This window comes from Ogataea philodendri, assembly GCF_020536065.1.
Source record: "Ogataea philodendri strain CBS6075 chromosome Unknown scaffold6, whole genome shotgun sequence".
NCBI lineage: Eukaryota > Fungi > Ascomycota > Pichiomycetes > Pichiales > Pichiaceae > Ogataea > Ogataea philodendri.
The window spans coordinates 282165-301813 of record NW_025764087.1 but is presented as its reverse complement, the minus strand read 5'-3'; the positions used below and the strand labels follow the sequence as shown (position 1 = coordinate 301813).

The 19649-nt window shown below is 47.5% G+C and overlaps 11 protein-coding genes and 1 pseudogene across 12 annotated transcripts; 6 read left to right on the top strand and 6 right to left on the bottom strand.

The window, feature by feature from the left end:
• Window positions 1–6: 6 nt before the first annotated feature.
• Window positions 7–924, bottom strand: OGAPHI_005130 (uncharacterized protein; the record flags this gene model as incomplete). The annotated part of the gene is made up of 1 exon (XM_046206283.1): window positions 7–924. The coding sequence occupies one exon, from the start codon at window positions 922–924 to the stop codon at window positions 7–9; it is 918 nt and encodes a 305-aa protein (XP_046060064.1).
• On the top strand, window positions 55–297 carry OGAPHI_005131 (uncharacterized protein; the record flags this gene model as incomplete). Its single annotated transcript, XM_046206284.1, has 1 exon — window positions 55–297. The coding sequence occupies one exon, from the start codon at window positions 55–57 to the stop codon at window positions 295–297; it is 243 nt and encodes an 80-aa protein (XP_046060065.1).
• Window positions 925–1063: 139 nt separating the features above from the next.
• OGAPHI_005127 (uncharacterized protein) lies at window positions 1064–7031 on the bottom strand (the record flags this gene model as incomplete). Its single annotated transcript, XM_046206279.1, has 3 exons — window positions 1064–1816; window positions 1880–2088; window positions 2639–7031. The coding sequence occupies 3 exons, from the start codon at window positions 7029–7031 to the stop codon at window positions 1064–1066; spliced, it is 5355 nt and encodes a 1784-aa protein (XP_046060061.1).
• OGAPHI_005129 (uncharacterized protein) lies at window positions 1076–2218 on the top strand (the record flags this gene model as incomplete). Its single annotated transcript, XM_046206282.1, has 1 exon — window positions 1076–2218. The coding sequence occupies one exon, from the start codon at window positions 1076–1078 to the stop codon at window positions 2216–2218; it is 1143 nt and encodes a 380-aa protein (XP_046060063.1).
• On the top strand, window positions 2262–3899 carry OGAPHI_005128 (uncharacterized protein; the record flags this gene model as incomplete). The annotated part of the gene is made up of 4 exons (XM_046206281.1): window positions 2262–2283; window positions 2530–3014; window positions 3081–3559; window positions 3623–3899. 4 exons carry the CDS (start codon window positions 2262–2264, stop codon window positions 3897–3899), a joined length of 1263 nt encoding a protein of 420 aa, XP_046060062.1.
• Window positions 5086–11200, top strand: OGAPHI_005125 (annotated as a pseudogene). Its single transcript has 6 exons — window positions 5086–5234; window positions 5726–6338; window positions 6427–6542; window positions 6605–6729; window positions 7289–9293; window positions 9373–11200. Coding segments are annotated over exons 1-6 (4836 nt in total).
• OGAPHI_005126 (uncharacterized protein) lies at window positions 8494–8968 on the bottom strand (the record flags this gene model as incomplete). The annotated part of the gene is made up of 2 exons (XM_046206278.1): window positions 8494–8836; window positions 8949–8968. The coding sequence occupies 2 exons, from the start codon at window positions 8966–8968 to the stop codon at window positions 8494–8496; spliced, it is 363 nt and encodes a 120-aa protein (XP_046060060.1).
• On the bottom strand, window positions 11201–12295 carry OGAPHI_005124 (uncharacterized protein; the record flags this gene model as incomplete). Its single annotated transcript, XM_046206277.1, has 1 exon — window positions 11201–12295. The coding sequence occupies one exon, from the start codon at window positions 12293–12295 to the stop codon at window positions 11201–11203; it is 1095 nt and encodes a 364-aa protein (XP_046060059.1).
• A 62-nt stretch (window positions 12296–12357) lies between these two features.
• On the bottom strand, window positions 12358–13158 carry OGAPHI_005123 (uncharacterized protein; the record flags this gene model as incomplete). The annotated part of the gene is made up of 1 exon (XM_046206276.1): window positions 12358–13158. The coding sequence occupies one exon, from the start codon at window positions 13156–13158 to the stop codon at window positions 12358–12360; it is 801 nt and encodes a 266-aa protein (XP_046060058.1).
• Window positions 12734–15233, top strand: OGAPHI_005122 (uncharacterized protein; the record flags this gene model as incomplete). Its single annotated transcript, XM_046206275.1, has 4 exons — window positions 12734–12777; window positions 13373–13600; window positions 13697–14561; window positions 14652–15233. 4 exons carry the CDS (start codon window positions 12734–12736, stop codon window positions 15231–15233), a joined length of 1719 nt encoding a protein of 572 aa, XP_046060057.1.
• Window positions 13320–15341, bottom strand: OGAPHI_005121 (uncharacterized protein; the record flags this gene model as incomplete). Its single annotated transcript, XM_046206274.1, has 1 exon — window positions 13320–15341. One exon carries the CDS (start codon window positions 15339–15341, stop codon window positions 13320–13322), a length of 2022 nt encoding a protein of 673 aa, XP_046060056.1.
• Window positions 15342–16153: 812 nt separating this feature from the next.
• On the top strand, window positions 16154–19504 carry OGAPHI_005120 (uncharacterized protein; the record flags this gene model as incomplete). The annotated part of the gene is made up of 1 exon (XM_046206273.1): window positions 16154–19504. One exon carries the CDS (start codon window positions 16154–16156, stop codon window positions 19502–19504), a length of 3351 nt encoding a protein of 1116 aa, XP_046060055.1.
• Window positions 19505–19649: the final 145 nt, after the last annotated feature.

Genomic DNA, 19649 nt, shown 5'->3' with positions numbered 1-19649 from the left:
AATGCATTAGAACGGTCTTTGCCGTTTGCGTTTCGTGCTCTGGGAGAAGTCGACATGGACACGGCGGTCGTCAATGCGGGCTCCTTCCATTTTCCTGTACGCGAGCTCGACGGCTTTTTTGTCGGTGAACTCGATGAATCCGTAGCACAGGGAGTGGCCGGTGACTTTATCCTTGATTATCTCGACAGAGCTGATGGTGCCGAACCGCTGGAAGATCAAACGCAGGTCTTCTTCCTTGGTTATGGGGTTCAATTTGGTGATGAAGAGCACTTTGTCGCTGGGCTGGATCTTTGCTGACGGCAGGTCGCCGAGCACCTCCAGCGTCAATGCGTTGGACTCGGCCTTGATGTCCTGCAACGCATCCTCGTCCAGCAGCAGCCGGAACGAGTCGATCTGCGTCTGCGTCGGGAGCGGGCTCGCTGGTGAAGACACTGGCAGATCAAAAGGATCGTGGAGAATGTATGTATGCAAAATACGCACGTCTTTCAACGGTCGAAGGTGTATGTCCAAGATGCATTCGTTGATGTACTCCAGCGTGGTGAAACCTTCTGCCACCGAACCAAACACCGGGCTCTGCAACCGGGATGCGGGGCCCAGCAAAACCTTGAACTCGGGACCCGGTGTCTGGTCACGCACAGCAAACATAATCTGGCCTATCTGGCCCACAGTGCCCGATAAGCTTTGTACTGGGGTAAATGGTGGGGTGTACTCCGCGTAGGTGTCAAGGTGCGCAACGTCAACAGGCTCTGGGAAATGCGGATTGCCACAATCAACGGACTGATTTTTCACCACGTTGACAAACGGCGAGTAGTGGTAGTACTTTCTCTTGCACAGAGCCAGAAACAGTCGGCACTCCTTGGGCCGGCTGTCGGTGTCGAGATCAATCACCAAATTACCGGCGGTAGTTTCCAAAAGCACACTCATTGCAGTCTGGACGATCGACCCCGTGTGTTGCTGATAAAGCTTTTTTATCTATGCTCTCTTATTTATTCCTTTTTAGGTAAGAAATAGCCTTTGGCTAGCCAGAGCTAAGAATTATATAAATTGAAAATTTATCCGCTCTTCATCTGAAAAAATGTCTACTGCTGGAAAAACCATCACTTGTAAAGCTGCTGTTGCCTGGGGAGCCGGTAAGGATCTCTCTATCGAGACCATTGAGGTTGCTCCGCCTAAGGCCCACGAGGTGAGAGTCAAAATCGTGTACACTGGTGTTTGCCACACCGATGCCTACACTCTTTCTGGATCCGATCCTGAAGGTGAGTTCCCTGTTGTTTTTGGCCACGAGGGTGCCGGAATTGTCGAGTCCGTTGGTGAAGGTGTCTCCAGCGTCAAGGTTGGCGACCATGTCATCTGTCTTTACACCCCAGAGTGTAAAGAGTGCAAGTTCTGCAAGTCTGGAAAAACCAATTTGTGTGGAAAGATCAGAGCAACCCAGGGTAAGGGTGTGATGCCAGACGGTACTTCGAGATTCACTTGCAAGGGCCAACCATTGCTCCACTACATGGGCTGCTCCACGTTCTCTCAGTACACTGTGGTGGCAGACATCTCGGTGGTTGCTGTTGACCCATCTGCTCCAATGGACAGAACCTGTCTTTTGGGCTGTGGTATCACCACCGGATACGGTGCTGCTATCAACACCGCCAAGATATCGCCAGGCGACAACGTCGGTGTGTTCGGTGCTGGATGCATTGGTCTGTCGGTGATCCAGGGTGCTGTGCAAAAGAAGGCTGGAAAGATCATTGTCATTGACATTAACGAGGATAAGAAAGACTGGGCCTTCCAGTTCGGAGCAACCGACTTTGTCAACCCAGCCAAGCTGCCAGAAGGCCAGTCAATTGTTGACAAATTGGTCGAGATGACCGACGGCGGTTTCGACTACACCTTCGACTGTACCGGAAATGTCCAGGTGATGAGAAACGCTTTGGAATCTTGCCACAAGGGATGGGGAGAGTCCATCATCATCGGTGTTGCTGCTGCCGGCAAGGAAATCTCTACCAGACCATTCCAATTGGTCACCGGTAGAGTCTGGAGAGGCTGCGCCTTTGGTGGTATCAAGGGTAGAACCCAGATGCCAGCGCTTGTGAAAGACTATGTTGACGGAAAGATTAAGGTGGACGAGTTCATCACACACAGACACTCGTTGACTGACATCAACAAGGCTTTCCACGACATGCACAGCGGATCGTGTATCCGTGCTGTCATCACTATGGATGAGTGATTTATAGAGGAATGAGGAGATGACTTATAAGCGAATAGTAGCAATGGTAGCTGGCAAGCCAACTGGTAGCAGCTTGTGTGTGGTGTTCTGCTCGCATGTATTGTTTGCGGGCACAAAAGTCAGTAAATTCTGCCGTTCTAGTATAGTGGTTAGTACTCTTGTTTGTGGCACAAGCGACCCAGGTTCGATTCCTGGGGACGGCAATTTTTTTTCGAATCTGGTCACTATCGTTTTTTTCCGGCTTTTTGCCAAAAATCAACTGCCTTCTTGCTACTCTTGATTATTGATTATATTTCATGTGTTTATTATAGTATTCATTAATCAATATATCCAATTCTTAAAATCAATTCTTGCGCTTGAAGTTAAGTTTAGGCAAACTCCACTTTCTCACTCTCAACAAGTAGTAGAGAACAAGCATACCAACAGTGTTGGTGATGATATAAACGCAGAAGAAACCAATATTTCTCCATCTGTGGCTGTAACTCATTCCAACTGTCTTCAGCCACTCGTCTCCGACTCTGTACAAGCAGACACCACAGTTGGATGTAGCGTCAGGGTTCTGCACGTATCCAGAGTAGTTTTCAAAGTACTCGGCAAGGTAGCTACCACAGGTCTCTCCTTGTGGAGGGTTCAAGTAGTTGAGCTCCTGAGCAGAACAGTGGACTTCTCTATCGTGCAGCAAAATACCAACCAAGTTCTCCACGATATAGGTGAATGGAGAGAGTCTCCACATAAAGTGCCAGAAACCAGGCATCAGGCTTGGGCTTTGCACCACACCACAGAACGAGATCACAAAGTTGAACACCAAACCAATCAAAACATTGGCAGATGGAAGGTCCGGTGAGGCGTACACAACACCAAGACCAAGGGTAACATAGTAAATTTGGAAGAAAATCGACTGGGTGAACCACCACAATCCGGCACGCGATGGCTCGTTGTCGAGCTGAATAGGGAAGTACCAGCAGATGAAGTAAACGGTACCAAATGCGATCGAGTATGGAATCTCAACAAGCACTTGGGAAAGCAGCAAACAGGACCAGTGGAAAGTGTTGGACTTGGACTCTCTGATCTCGAAGAGCTCTCTCGATTTGATAGCTCTTTCTTGGATCTGGTTTGTCAATGGTGCACTAACCACAAGGGCCATGAAACAGGCAAACATGACGTTTTGCATACCAACGTTGGTGTGCTTGACGTTCCAGAAAGAGAAACCAACCAGCAAACCAGCCAGCAACATGAGCATGAACTTGGCCATCACGTAGTCCAGGTCCCTATAGAATTGGAACCAGGTTCTTCTCAAAACGTTTCTGAACTGCACAGCGTATGGGACGGCGTAACGAGATTGTAAGTGAGACTGATCAGAAGACTCCAACTTGCTTGTGTCGTCAATCAACTTGGCAACTTCAGCAGTGGTCTTGGCGTAGAGAGGACTGTTCTTCCAGATCTCGAACCAATCCTCTTGGACAGTAGCAGTAGCACCAGCACCAATGACCTCCAAAATGTACTCAGCAGGGTTCTCGCTGTCGTCACACTTTCTTCCTCCATTAGACTCAAAGTAGTCAAGCATGATACGAGAACTTGGTCCAATGTCTCCGAAATAAACGGTCTGACCACCTCTCTTCAGCAAAAGCAGTCGGTCAAATTGTTCAAACAAAGTGGCAGAAGGCTGATGAATGGTACATAGAATAGCCTGACCTGCAGCAGCAAGGGATCTGAGCACCTGGACGATAGCCCAAGAAGATTGAGAGTCCAAACCAGAGGTTGGCTCGTCAAGGAACAACAAAAGAGATGGCTTGGCAACAAGTTCAGTGGCAATTGACAATTTCTTACGTTGTTCAACGTTCAAACCGTAACCAACCTCACCGGCAATGGAGTCTGCATACTCATCCATGTTCAAGATGGAAAGAATTTTATCAACGTAGGCAATCTTCTCCTCATCTGGAACACTGTGTGGTCTTCTGAGTCTGGCAGCAAAAATCAAGGATTCACGAACAGTCAACTCTGCAATGTGCAAGTCTTGTTGCTGAACGTAACCGGTTCTTCTTTCGAAAGAGCTATCAATTGGCTTTCCGTTAATGAGCATATCTCCAGAAACCACACCAACGTCAGTTCTTCTGGACAAAACGTTCAGCAAAGTGGTCTTACCGGCACCAGACTCACCCATCAAAGCAGTCAATGTACCTGGCAAAACGTAACCTTGCACATCGTCCAACAATTTTCTAGCCTCTCCTTCATATGGAACAACGTAATCAACGTGTTGCCACATGAAAATATCACTCGACCCAAGTTTTTCAACAGTGGAATCTGCAGTGGAGTGCTGAGCATCAGCAACTTCACTCTTTTCGTCAGACCGGGACTCGCCGCTGCTTTCCTCATCGTTTTTGGCAGGGGCCTGACCAGTAGCTTCCAAGAGAGAATCAGGAAGCTTAGCACCCTTGATGAATAGCAATTGATCAGAGCTTGCAACCAATGGGTTGTAAAGCTCGACAATCGCAATATTAATGAACAAGAAACCCAAAACGAAACCAATCAGAATACCAAAGTTTCTCCAGCAGTGCGAGAAAGTGTACTGGAAGGCAAGATCCAAGTATATTTCACCAGAGACATCGTTGGTCATACCATAGATTTCTCTGGAAGCACTTGCACCAGTGAAGCCACAAATCTGGTTTTCTGGAGTAATGTTCTCGTAACCGGTACCTCTTGGAATAAGCTGGGATGGTGTACATGGCATCTTACGGCCTCTGAACTCCAAAGTAATCAGAGCCTCGAAACCATAAAGGATAGGATTCATGTACGAGAACCATTTGAACCACCAGTACATCGAAGGACGCTGGATCATATACGAACTGTAAAGAATTGTCGACATCATAATGATACCCACAAATCCATTGGCAGCCGACAATGTTGGAGACAGCGATGCAACCAAGATGAACAAACAGTTCACGGCCAAAACGGCAACGTTAACGAACAAAATGAAAGCGAAGAACGGACCTGCTTCTCTTTTCATATCTGACAAGAAGTACAAGATGATGGAGAACACAAGAATTGCGACAGCCCGAACTGGTGTTTGGGTCAAATAACTTGCGACCAGATCTGCAGATGGATGGAAGAACGAGTAACCTCGTTGTTTGTTGGTAATTGGCTTGTTTTCGAAGAAAGCGGCGATTTCAGCCAAACTCATGATACAGAAGTAGAGGAAGGCGAAGAAAATCACACCTCCTCTTGAGAAAGAACCGACAGTGGACTGTGGAATGTTGTAGTACAACGAACCGACAATCAAAGCTTGAACAACAGCAGCAACTAACAGCGTGGCTGTGTATGCCGTGTTGTTTGCAATATTTTGGAAACCTCTGACTGTACAAAGTTTGAGTTGCTCGATGTAGTTCACCACATATCTGGAAGATGGTCTGGTGAGAGATTGTTTCTCACGCAATTGGACAGCCCGGAAGTTATCGAAAGTGGCAGAAGGATTGTAAGAGGCCTTCTTTTCGGCGATCTTGGCCTTCAAAGCCTTGAACTCAGGGGAGGAAAGCCACCGGGCCTCAAATTCCTCTGCGGTCTTTGGAGCAGAATTTTCAAAGCCAGGAGCCACAACTCTTGCGAGCGGATCGGTCACAGAGGTCAAGAACTCTGCACTAGTTTCTCTAGCACCTTTCTGGAATCCCAACTTTTGGAAGTATGCAACACCCTCTGTTGCAGGGCCAAAATAGATCTGTCTACCATAGTAGAGCACAGTAACATTGTCGAACAGTTGGTAGATATTCTCAGAGGCTTGGTAGATGGTAACAATGGAGGTGGACTTGGTGATGTTGGTCATAGTACGCAAAGATTCAACAAATTCCAATGCTGTCGAAGCGTCCAAACCTCTGGTAGCATTATCGAAACAGTAAACAGAAGCACGAGTAGACATTGCCTCAGCAATGGAAACACGCTTTCTCTGACCACCAGAAATACCTCTCACAAAATCGTTACCGACAAGAGTTTTCTCAACGTGTTTCAGACCATACAAGGTCAGGTAAAGATCTTTGATGGTTCTGATATATTCGGATCTCGAAAGATTGTCGATTCTGACTTTTGGAGTTTTACAGCCGATGGCGAAGTTCATGGTTTGCTCGACTGTCAAGTAGGGATAATGCACATCCAGTTCCGGGTTGTAGATAACTTGATTTTTGAACGATTTCATCATTTCCTTTTGAGGAATACCATTGTAGTTAATTTCTCCATCCAGTCCGATGTATGTTTGGGTCTCACCGGATAGAGACTTCAAGAACGAAGAACAACCACTTCCTGGTCTACCGAGGGCAAGGGTCATGGTTCCTGCCTCGCAGTATCCGTTCATGTTACGAAGAATCTTTCTTGTTTTTTCCATGTTTCCAAAGTCCACTTTAGGCTTGTGAGAAAGCCTGTCGGCAATTTTCAAGACAGGTCCCAGGAACACATCTCCTGCAGTCGTGATAATCGTTGCAGCAGTGTTCTTACCCGTGAGCTCGAGATCCTCGAAAATGAGGTCGGTTGTACGACCACCAATTCCTTGTTCGTTGGATCTGCTCTCCATATACTCCAAAATTCTCTTGAGGTCGAAGTCATTTGGGTCAATAACCAACTTGTCCATTTGGTCATGTGTCAAACGTGACAGTGTGCGAGAAAGAGTGGAAAGACGAGTGAGCACATTACCCTGTGGGCCTTGCTGCTCGCTTGATTGAGTTATAGTACGATGTAGTTCCGCAATCCCGTCCCCTTCGTTCTCAGGACGATAGTATTCGACAGGCTCTGCTGCACTGCCGTAAGATTCAGAGGTTGCCATTGCGTGTGACATAATTCACACCCCCAGGAGATTGGATTGCCTTTATAGCTTTGTTTTGGGAAAAAAGGCGTGCAGTGACAAGAAACCGTGCTTATTAACTTTTATCTGCGTTCGGGGAAATTTTATTTAGCTATTCGGGTTTCAAACAATATAACAATTGTGGATCATCGGCGCTAAGGCATGAAAACTCGCAGAAACTATTACAAATATTTTTTTAAGTCCTAGATAAATCTTAACCCCGGCTACTCACCCCCTTATGCGCCAAACAGAAATAATCACTGTTTTGGGGCCAGCCAAAATCACCAGTCCCTCCTACTTCTCTGATTCCGCAAGTCCTACCCTTTCCCCGTACTCTCCTCTCTCGTTTCCTTCTCCTATTGACGAAAAGTCTAGCAAAAATAAGTATTTATCAACCCCGATATTAACCCGAAAAACAAATCGTGCCCTGAGCGCCACTTGCATTGTGGTTTTGGTGCTTTTCTTCATCCTTCGAACTCCCCAGAATAAACCGCACTGGGCTTACTTGGAGAATGTTTCGGGGCTCGGGGTTGACAATTACACCGATCTAGACCTTGGTGACAAATCAAGCCAGTCTCTATGGCAAAAAGTCAATCTCGGAACCTCCTATTTTCCATCCCCCGACCATCCGTTTGATCCGCGCCTGGTTGCCGCCTTATGGCTGTCAAAACTACAAACACATCTTACTAGTACAGTCGATCCGGCAGAGCTACCATCTTTCTCAATCCCCTTCAATTGGCGCGATTGGGTCGATATAGACACAAGGCTTCGTCCTGCTCCCTCATGGCTACGCGCAAATAAAGGCAAAAGCCTAGATTGCAAGACTTTCAAACGCCAAATCGGTATTCTAGCCTTAAATTGCCGAAATAAACTTCCCGTGGAAGCGCAAAGTTCTGATTCAAACTTTCCGAATTTACTTATCAGTCAGCCGTTCGCGGGAAAAATGCCTTTGGAGGCAAGAATTGTTTTCGGGGCTAGCTACCTTTCCACTTCTGCTCCTGCTCCCAAACAAGTCATATTCGTTTCGGAATCTAAAGCCGCTATTATACCGGCTGCTTCCTACGACCGTCCAACCTTGCGACAGCTAATTGCAGAGTACTCGATCAAAAAAATTATTAGCCAGGGTCTTGCACAGCCAGAGCCACCTTCCGGCGTAAATTTGGCCCGAGAATCTGCTCTTCTGTTCGGGGATAAGTTTTTCCAAAAGTCAACAATATACGCACAGCTCGCCGATTTCCCTTTTAGATCCCGCAGACCAAAACAATCAAAACCAATTTCAGGTGAAGCGTTTGAGTGCGATGGCTCGACCGATAACTCACAGCATGCTGGGATCCACCCAAAGTATTTCCACGAGGCGGACAGCTTTGACAAAAACGTCAATGGTGCGCATTTTGACTGGCGTTTTTTCAACGGCTATAATTTGACTGCGTTGCAGCGAAAGTCATCTTTGCACAAGCTAATGGCTACCTGGACGCGGTTCTCGAATGCTGTTGACATCCACACCTGGATCTCCCACGGAACGCTGCTCGGGTTCCAGTTCAATGGCCTGATGCTCGACTGGGACTCTGACCTCGACGTCCAGGTTACACAGAGCAGCTTGGTCCGTCTGGCACGTGACTACAATCAGACGCTTGTTGTGGACGTTGATGGCTCTGGGAGCTATTTTCTGGACGTTAGTCCGTATTACAACGACCGCGCTCGTGGGAACGGCAACAATGCTATAGACGCTCGTCTGATCGACACTGCAACCGGATTGTACATTGACATCACAGCATTGGCCAGAGTGGACGGACAGGCGCCTCCATTTCGCGAGAGTCGTATAAGAGAGCTGCAACGCCTATACAAAAAGAACAATATTGGTCCAGATCAGTTCCCGGATCTTTATGGATGTCGAGACGAGCACTTTTATACGCACGACGAGATATCTCCATTACGCCCTGTCTTATTCGAAGGATTGGTGGTCTATGTGCCCAACAAGGTCGACCAGATTCTTCTGCGAGAATATCCCAAGTATCTTTCTCGGTTGAGCCACCAAGGCCACACTTTCAGGCCAGGACTGAACTCTTGGGTGCCTAACTCGCTATGCAGCAAGGAGGACGTAATCGGGCTTAGCTGTTCTGATCCGGTCACTGTTTTTGAATACGAGCTCACCAAACATTATACGAGCCAGCACTCTCTGCGCAGAATGCAAATGGTGGCCGACCAGGACGAATTCCGCGGTCTACGTATCGACACCACTCTTGCTCCCATAGTCCAGTACCGGCTCAGAAATCTGGTGTGAGGAGTTCCGGTTTATATATTGGAGTCTTTTATATGGGTGGATAAAAAATAACAGATATTTCATGGAGATTAGCATTGGAAACGAGCTGAAAGACGCGTTCAAGCGCACAGACAAGTGGGTTAAGGCCGGCTTGGACTGGGTCGGTGACCTGGAGTCGTTCTATAAACAGCGGTCTGCCATTGAGGCCGAGTATGCGGACAAGCTGAAGAATCTGTGCTCAGAGACGTTCAAGAAGAAAGCCAAAGTTTCTGCAGCTGTCAGCGTGGGGCCTGATCCTTTGATTACGCCAGGGTCATTGGAGAGTGCCAGTTTGGTTGCTTGGACAGAGGTGATCTCGCAGACCGAGCAATTGGCCAAAGAGCGGGGCGATCTGGCCAAGGAGTTCGATAAACGAGTGGTGGCGACTTTGGCAGATATACAGGCCCGGTACGACGTGATCAGACACAAGTGGAAGCAGGCGGACGAGGAGCTACAGACGGTGAAAAACAAGCACTTTGACGAGGTCACCAAGGCCAAGAAAGAGTACGACAACTCCTGTCAGGCGATGGAGAGCCAGAGATCAAAATCCGAGAAGAGCAGCGGCGAGCGCACACAGCACAAGTACGAAAAACGGGAGTTCGAGATGAACAACGCGAAGAACAACTACCTGATCAAAATCAACATTGCAAACCGTCTTAAGGATAAATATTACTACCAGGACCTGCCGGAGATTCTCGACGGATTACAGGCGCTGAACGAGTCGCGTGTGAACCGTGTGAACGGGATCTGGCTCACGGCGGCCGCGCTCGAACGGCGAAGCTTTGAAGACGGACTCAAGTGTCTGGAGAGCATGGACAAGATGGTGAAGCAGAATCTGCCTAAATTGGACACCGCAATGTACGTGAAGCACAACATGGACAACTGGACCGAGCCGGCGGACTTCTACTACGTTCCATCGAGTATATGGCACGACGACGAAACGATGATCACCTCGGACCGCGAGCTGGAGGTGTTGAAGCAGAGACTCAACGAGAACTCCTTGCTTTATGAGAAGTACGAGCGTATTTGCTCCGAAGAGAAACAGCAGCTTGCCGAGTTGAATGAGGAACGTACCCAGCTGATGGGAGATGCATTCGCCGAGGTGAAGGTCAAACCCAGAGAGGACTATCTGAAGTTTGAGGCCATGTTGACTAAAGGTGTTTCCGGGTTGCAGAAATTCGCAAACGACGACACCTACCGTGTTTCTGCCGAGGTGGAGATAGAAACTATTCAGTCTGCTGCCAACGGCAAAGATCTGACGCTGACGCGGCCAATAGAAAAGAAGAAGAAACGGACACTCGGGTTCCTGCGCAAGAAGAGTGCTGAGGAGCCCGAGTTTGACGACGTTCGTTCTGTCACAAGTGGAGTCAGCAAGCTCACGACCACCACGCATGGAAGCACAAAAGGCCGTTTGTTTGGCCAAATAAGCAACATTTTCTCTGGGTCCAGTGCTGAGCCAAGTGCGAAGGCTCTATATGCATACACTGCTACCGACGCGGACGAGGCCTCCTTGACCCCTGGAGAGGACCTGATTGTGATTGAGGAAGACACAGGTTCAGGCTGGACCAGGGTGCAGACGCCAGCGGGAGAGTCTGGGCTGGTTCCAACGTCGTACATCCAGGTCACGCAAACGTCGTCGGGCAAAAAACAGGGGCCTAAAGTCGCTCCACGGAAGGGAGCCAAGAAAGTCAAGTACATGGAGATCTTGTACGACTATGAACCTCAAGGCGATGACGAGTTGGGTGTTGCTGTTGGAGATCGTGTGGCGGTCGTAACTGAGGATAATGGTTCAGGGTGGACTGAGGGAGAGATCGAGGGAATAAAGGGACTGTTCCCAACCAGTTACGGAAGACTAGAGGAATGATCATGCTGGAGGAAGAAATGTAGCAAATAATGCAGTTTGTAAGATTGTCCAAAAGATCCAGAAAGATGCGATTTTGCGGTTTTCAGTGAGCGCGACGTACCAGATATGTGTTGGCAAAAACGTGATGACTCTGTTGATGATCTGGACATTCATGAAGAAGAACTGGACGATCAGGTATACCAACGATGTGAGTAGAATTGGACGGATGGTCTTCACGGATCGGAGGTTGTAGATGGAAGTTGCCAAGATCAACAGGTTTGGAGCAGCAATGATGAATAGCGGGATGTTTCCAACGGTGAAATATGCCAGAAAGCCATTGACCCAGTAATGGGACTGAGCGTATGAAACAAGCGATTTTGTGGTGGAGAAACACCATTCGCCCCGTTCGGGACAGAATGCTTGATAAGGGATGTAGATCGAGAGACACAGAGACCCAAACAATGGAAGACCAGCTAATAGGGGATAGATCGAAACGTCTGATACCAAATCGTACAGAAAAACCAGTCCATAAAGCAAGCAATTGGACCGAAACCCAAACGCAATGGCTATGAAAACTCCCGATAATAAGTAGCGTATAGATCTTCTGCCATAGCTTCGTAAAAGCAAGGCTGTGTAGCAGATCAGCTGGGTGATAGGTTCAGAGTAGATGGATGTGCTAAAGATTCCCGATGGTTGGATAATGGTGAGGAGGGCACTATTTACCGCCACTTTGTAGCCAAAGTATCTTTTAGTGAGTTTGTGCAGCACCAGACAGCTCAAATAATGACTAACGTTGGAGATGAACAGTCCGCCAATCAGTTTGTAATAGATATTATCTAGCGGGATCTGTGCCAACAATCGCCACCAAAGAGGGCCAAACACGTATTCGTGCTCAAATGTGGGTCCCTCATCGGCAAGTTTGAGGAAATATATGGCGTCCCAGACAACTAGTTTTTGGAATACGTTGGTAACCAGCCATTGTAGCGCAGCTGGTAATTGAGCGAGTTCCTGTTGGTGACTTTCAAAGAATATCAATGACGAGGTATCAAACGGTGCTGGTGCAAAGTATACAATAACCAGTTGTAACAGCTTGAACAGTAGGAAAAGACCAAGCATGAGAAACAAATGCAAAAAAAATTAATAGGAATTTTTAAATATACGAGTTTATTCATTTTATTCTACACGATGCTCTCCATTTCTTTGGCGTAGGTTAACGAATTCTTGATAATTTGCTTGTCATCGTTAATTTCATCCTCAGGTGCCGTTGAAGGTTTCTCGAAGTGAACAACGCCATTTTGAACGGGCCATCCCATCTCGTCGATAAAATGCTTCACATCGGCCTGGTTCTTTAGAAACAGAAGCAGTTTGAGATTCTCCAACGGAAGGGTAGTGTAACTGGACTCGATGTTTGTAGCGATTGTCAAACGGATGGAATCGAGCAACTCTTTTTCGAACAGGTTGAATTCTTTGCTTGGGAAACTGTGTTTGGAGCTCAACAGCTCGTAAACCTTGTTGAAGTTACCGTCTATGATCCATTTCTCAAACTTGATAGGAATGGCAAAGTACTCATCTTTTTCCAGCTCGTCCACCGAGAGACCGTAATTTGCAAATCTTTCCAGCTCGATATGGAACAGTGCTAGATCTCCCTGAGTCAGAAGCAAAAGAAGATACAGGCTCAAAAGCTTGTTTTTATTTGGCGACTCTGGCAGGCTGGCAAGATCGTAGAATGGTGTGAGAAGCGTGATGTAGCTGGAGAATCCAGAAAGATCTTCCGAGTTGATGCTGGCCAATGCTCCAATCTCCAAGATTGAACGCGAGATGGCAAGATCATTAGGATTAGAGGCCGTAGAAAGCGAAGGAACAAGCAGATTTTTCTCAATGAGCTGAATCTTGATGCTTGTGAGTAGTTTCAAGCACTCGGCATACTTGTTGGCCGAGAAACTTTTGGATAATTGAGAGGTTAGTTGTTCCAACGACATTTGCCACAGAAAATAAATATAAAATTGGTGTATTTGACAAATAAATGTCGTGGTGCAGAGAGGTTTACAATTTACTAAACGTTGTATAGAGTAGCCATTAATTTATCTCTATGTTATACACCTAATGACAACACGGAATACTGATATATGTAATCTAGTCATCAATTCTTCACGCCAAACTGCTCCTCCACGTTCTTGATGATGGTCTCAACAGATTGTGGGTTCGACAGAGTGCTCATGTCACCAAGACCCTTGGCTTCTCCAGAGCAGACTTTACGCAAGACTCTTCTCATGATCTTACCAGAACGAGTCTTTGGCAAGTCTGGAACCACAATGATGCTCTTAGGAGCAGCAAATGGTCCAATGATTCCTCTCACATGCAAAACAAGGGATCTTCTCAAAGCAGTCAAGGCCTCAGCGTCGTTGGTCTCGGACTCGTTCTGTAATTGAACAAATGCGATAACGGCTTGACCAGTAAGATCATCGTTGATACCAACAACAGCAGATTCACTCACGTGCTCGTTTTCAAGCAGAACAGACTCGATCTCCGAAGTCGACAGTCTGTGACCAGAAACGTTGACCACATCGTCAACTCTACCTCTGATCCAGTAGTAACCGTCGTGATCTCTACCAGCACCGTCTCCTGTGAAGTAGAAACCTGGGTATGGCTTCAGGTAAGTATCGATGTAACGGTGGTGGTTTTTGTACACGGTTCTAGCCATGGATGGCCAACTGGATCTGACAGCCAACACACCTTCAACATCGTTTCCTTCAAGCACCTTTCCAGTGACAGGGTCAATGATGACAGCATCAATTCCGAAGAATGGCAAAGTGGCTGCACCTGGCTTGGTAGGAATAGCACCAGCCAAAGGAGCAATCAAGTGGGAGCCAGACTCGGTTTGCCAGTAAGTGTCAGAAATGTGACACAAGCTCTTTCCGATCTTCTGATCGTACCAATCCCAGATCTCGGCAGCAATTGGTTCTCCGACAGAACCCAAAGTACGCAAGGAGCTCAAATCGTACTTCTCGATCTCTGCCTCTCCGGATTTCTTGAGCAGTCTCAATGCAGTTGGTGCAACGTAGAAGTGGGTTGCACGGTGTTTCTCAACGATCTTCCAGAAACGGCCGTAGTCTGGGTAAGCTGGAGTACCTTCAAAGACGATGGTAGCGCAGCCAATAGCCAATGGACCGTAGAGGGCATAAGAGTGACCTGTAATCCAACCAACGTCTCCCGCAGTGAAGAGGACGTCTTCTGGTTGCACGTCAAACACATACTTAGTGGTGAGGAAAGCACCCAACAGGAACCCGCCCGTGCAGTGGACAACACCTTTTGGAGCACCCGTGGATCCGGAGGTGTAGAGCATGAAAAGTGGGTCTTCGGCGTTCACTGGCACTGGGGGACAGTATTTAGGGAATTTGTCGCATTCCTCGTCCCAGTAAAAGTCCTTTCCTTCGGTCATTGACACGTCAGCACCAGTTCTCTTGTAGACAAGCACCTTCTCAACGGTAGGACAGTCTTTCAGACCTTCGTCCACGATCTTCTTGGTGTTGATGGTCTTGCCACCTCTTTTACCCTGATCGCAGGTGATCACGGCCTTACATCCAGCGTCGCTGACTCTGTCCTTGATCGAACCTGCAGAGAAACCTGCAAAGATGACAGAATGGATAGCTCCAAGACGAACAACGGCCAACATGGCGATCAATGCTTCGGGGGTCATTGGGAGATAAATAGCCACAGTATCACCTTTTTTGATTCCCCAGCTCTTCAAAACACCAGCAACCTGGGAGACCTTGTTCAGCAACTCACCGTAAGTGAGAGTGGTGCTCTCTTGCTCGTCATCTGCCTCGAAAATGATGGCAGTCTTGTCAGGGTTGGCAAAGGCATGTCTATCAACACAGTTGTAGCTCGCGTTCAGTTCTCCACCAACAAACCAGGCAGAGTCACCATTGGCCAACGATCCAGTCTTAACGTGCTTGAACTCCTTGTCCCAGTCCAGGTGCTGTTTGGCAAGAGGTCCAAAAAAACCCTCCGGGTCTTCGATCGACTGCTTGTACAGAGTTTTGTAGTCATCTAGAGAGGAAATCGACTTGGAAGGCTGTTTGTCGAAAAACGATTGTGGTGTAGGCCGCGCTTTGACATTGTTGGCCTCATGAACCACTGAGTGAACCTGTTCTTGGGTCATGTTTCAAATTCAGGTATAGGTCAAACGAGAAATTTTAATCCCCAAGTGTCCCTCCGGAAAAAATCGACAATTGTTGGGGCCGCGAAATGGCAGAAATTTGCGATCGCCCGGTTTATATACGATTGTGCGGGTGTGACACGGTCGGTAAAGAGGAATACCCCGGCAGATAAGGCAGGCTTAAAATTACAGTGCACTTGGGGTCCCGGTTTGCTACCCAGATCACTTGATTTCGACTAATTACGTATGTACGTAGAGGGCTGCTGACTGACGAAACGAACGCGATTCGCGACTTGTTGAGCCGGTGCACGGATGCCGGGTTGCCGGATGCCAAGGTACGGGACTTTTGGTAGCAACCTTGGTTTCCACACCGGGAATGTGTTTGACACCTCCCAATCAATAAAATCTTATACGACAGGTCACTAATTGGGTTCGTTCTTGCCTTTTAAAAACTAAATCACCTCATTCTACCCTTGAGCCCTTGAGCACCCATTTCTCAGAGCTTGGCGATGTGTGTTACCCGGAAACTGGGCAGTGCAGGGAAAAACAGTTCCCACTGCGGCAGAACAAAAGATCAAAAAAATTAAAATAGGTGCAAACAAAGCAATACTGGATTGCCATTGATTTGAGAAATTTATCGTTCGAATTGGATCTCCTGATTTTCGGCCCTTTATAAGCATCTGTAAAAGTTGCTGAACAATCAATCTAGTCGAACACAGCAAGTTTCCAAGTAGCGGTACCAAAGTCCGTCAAAGTTTAAATTTCGAACAAGGCTTGGAACTCAATCGGAGTTTCAGATCCAATTGGCCTCCAGAATGTCGCAAGGGGATCCATCGAGCCCAATTCAAAGGCTGGATCCTTCGTGGCCTGACTCTCAGCAGCAGTCAATGGTGCTACCTAAGGTGAGACAGCAGAACGTTTCACGGTCCGGCTCTGTCAAGAGAGAACATAGTTATACTCCGAATGCCGCCCCGGCGACTCCAAGAATGCTGCGAAGTACCAGTAATGCCGCAAACATAACAGACGATACGCCCGACGCTGTTCCACCAACCAAGAGCGTGGCCCGTAAGCTTCCTTTTGCCACTCCGCAGCAATACACCCCAAGTTCAGAAGCGAAGAAACCGCAGCCCAAGCTGATGGCACCTGTCGAGCTAACAGAGTCGCCAACCCCAGTGGGGCCTGTCACTCCAAAGAAGCAGCAAGGAGCCAAATTCGGCTCCAGAAACTCGTCGCAACAGCAGCCTCAACCCCAGTTCCACAGAAAATCGATTGGAGACTGGGACTTTGCCAAGACTATCGGTGCTGGATCCATGGGTAAAGTGAAGTTGGCAAGACATCGTGTCACTAATGAGATTTGCGCAGTCAAAGTCGTCCCAAGGGCCGCCAAGATTTGGCAGAGGCAGCATGTCAATGATCCACCATCGAACGATCCTTCAGAGTTGGCGAAAAGACGCAAGGAGTTCGACAAGGAGGTGGCCAGAGACAAGCGAACAATCAAAGAAGGAGCACTGGGACGTATTCTTTACCACCCGTACATCTGTCGTCTTTACGAGATGTTTTCGATGACCAACCATTACTATATGCTTTTCGAATACGTTTCAGGAGGACAAATGCTCGATTACATTGTTTCACATGGTTCTATCAAGGAACGACAAGCACGGAAATTTTGCCGTGGAATTGCATCATCGTTGGATTACTGTCATTCCAATAACATTGTTCACAGAGATCTCAAAATCGAGAATATCATGATCAGCAAGAATGGTGACATCAAGATCATTGATTTTGGTCTCTCCAATATGTTCGATAACAAACATTTATTGAAGACATATTGTGGGTCGCTATATTTTGCTGCACCTGAGCTGCTTTCTGCTCATCCATATATTGGCCCGGAAGTCGATGTTTGGTCATTTGGTGTGGTTTTGTATGTTCTCGTGTGCGGTAAAGTCCCATTCGACGATCAAAGTGTCAGTGCTTTACATGAGAAGATCAAGCGGGGAAACGTTGAGTACCCTGATAGCATTTCCAAAGAATGTGTCTCTTTAATGTCCAGAATGTTAGTTGTGGACCCAACCAGAAGAGCATCTTTGAAAGAAGTCATGAACCATCCATGGATGGTGAAAGGGTTTGAAAGCGCACCATCAAACTATCTACCACACAGAATACCAATAGAACTACCATTGGATCCCGAAGTCATCAACACAATTGTTGACTACGAACTTGGAACTGAAGAGAACGTCATCAGGGACTTAACCGAGATTTTAACTTCAGAGGATTATCAGATTGCCACACAAAATTGGCATATAAAGAATACTCACGAAGATTATGCCAGCTACAATCCTTCTATTCCAGATCCCACAATTAGCTACCATCCTCTGATCTCAATTTATCATTTAGTTGATGAAATGCTGAGAAGGAAGAGGGTCAAGGAAGACAATTCCGGAAAGCTACAGGCGCCATACTCGACTCCGCAGAACGAGCCAGTTCATTCATTCCCGCCTTCGGACGATCCTTCTGTGGCCGCCCCAGTTCTTGCTTTCCCGCAGGCTGCGTACACTTCTCCTCACCAACCATCGACTGCTGGTCCTGCATCCCAGATTCAACGCAATCGTGTTGTGAGCCACGAGGGTGGTGCACAGCCAATCCATCCAGTACAGCAGCAAGGTGATGGCCACCAAGGCCACCAGGCCGGCATTACGAATACAATCTTGAGAAAGTTGAGCTCCAAGAAATCCAGAAACGATCATGCTCCTGAAGAACTTTCGCCTGTCGAGGACCATAACGAACTCAAGGTTGCCAAGTTTGCATCAAGACAGAACGATGTGGTGCGCAGAGTGGGTAGCATGAAGATTACTAGCAAGGAGAAACAGTCGCAAATACCTCCGATCAGTGCGGCATCCAAACAGCAGCTCCAGCATCAAAGAGCAGCCTCGGCGTACGCATCTTCCGAGACTGCAAGAGCAGCACACATGGCTGCTGTTGAACAAGCCATGAAGCAAAAGCCTCCTGCTACAGGAGCCACGCCGGAGGGTGTTAAGTTTCATCCAACAGCCAGAGCAAAGTCTCTTGGTCATGCAAGAAAACGGTCTCTCAACATTCCGAAATCTAATAATTATTCAATTGCGCCTGACGCTCCACCTGTTCCTCAGCTTCCACTACCGTCCACTATTGACGATGGATTTTTTGATCCGGTTGATATGGACGAGGTGACATTCAAAGATGACTACACTAAGCCAGACAAGAGATTGTCCGACGAAGAAGTTATTTCTCAATTTGAGCATGCTGCACCAGGCACAATGCCGTCGATCGAATATCCACGGACACTTTTCCTTAAGGGATTCTTCTCTGTTCAAACTACATCCACCAAACCTTTACCTATCATCAGATACGACATCATTAACGTGCTGCCGCAGCTTGGTGTCAAGTTCACTGAGGTGAAGGGTGGATTTGTTTGCGTGCATTATCCGTCGATTGTTGATTCAACAAGCCGTCCAGCAGCAGATGACGAGAAGGACGACGAGGCCACCAAGAAGGAGTCCATCGAGGGAGAAAGACAACGGTCTCAAGCTCCGTCACGCAAGAGCTCCACAAAGAGAACCTCGTTGTCATCAAGTTCCAGCGAAAGACATCGTCCTCCTCAGGAGGAGCTGGATCCGGAAGAGCTTACAGAGCGTGCGGTCTCGTCCCCATCGAACACATCTACTCCTTCTAAGAATGGCCACAGACGGAAATTTTCTCTTGGCAACGGAATGCTTGGTGGCTACCGGAAACAAAAAGACAAGCTGTCAGTGTCGACGAACGTGTCCAACAATTCCGAGGTCAGCTATCCAACTACTCCTGCTTTCTCGAACTTTGTTCGTCGCAACTCTTACGACAGTTCGGAATCTCTTACTTTTGAAGAGCCTAACGGGGGCTCTGATATGCTTATTTCGAGTCGCTTGGAGCAGCAGAACAAGCCAAGATCGTCATCTGTTACCAACTCTCCAGCGGTGGACTCACATAAGTCCTCTGATAAGGCTGCTGCCAGTAAGACTCCATTGAAGTTTGAAATTCACATTGTCAAGGTTCCTCTTGTGGGTCTCTACGGTATCCAGTTCAAGAAGATTTCTGGAAACACGTGGTTATATAAGTCATTGGCCAGCGAAGTTCTTTCGAGGCTTAATTTATAGTTGAAAAGATCACTGTGTGTTTGCAAGAAAGGTGAGCTTTAGCAAGCCATTGGGACGGGTGTGTATAACTTGTATATTGAAAAAAAGAGGATATCAAGAAAAAAAAAGAATGCATACAGCAGGGTTCGAACCTGCGTCCCATCAC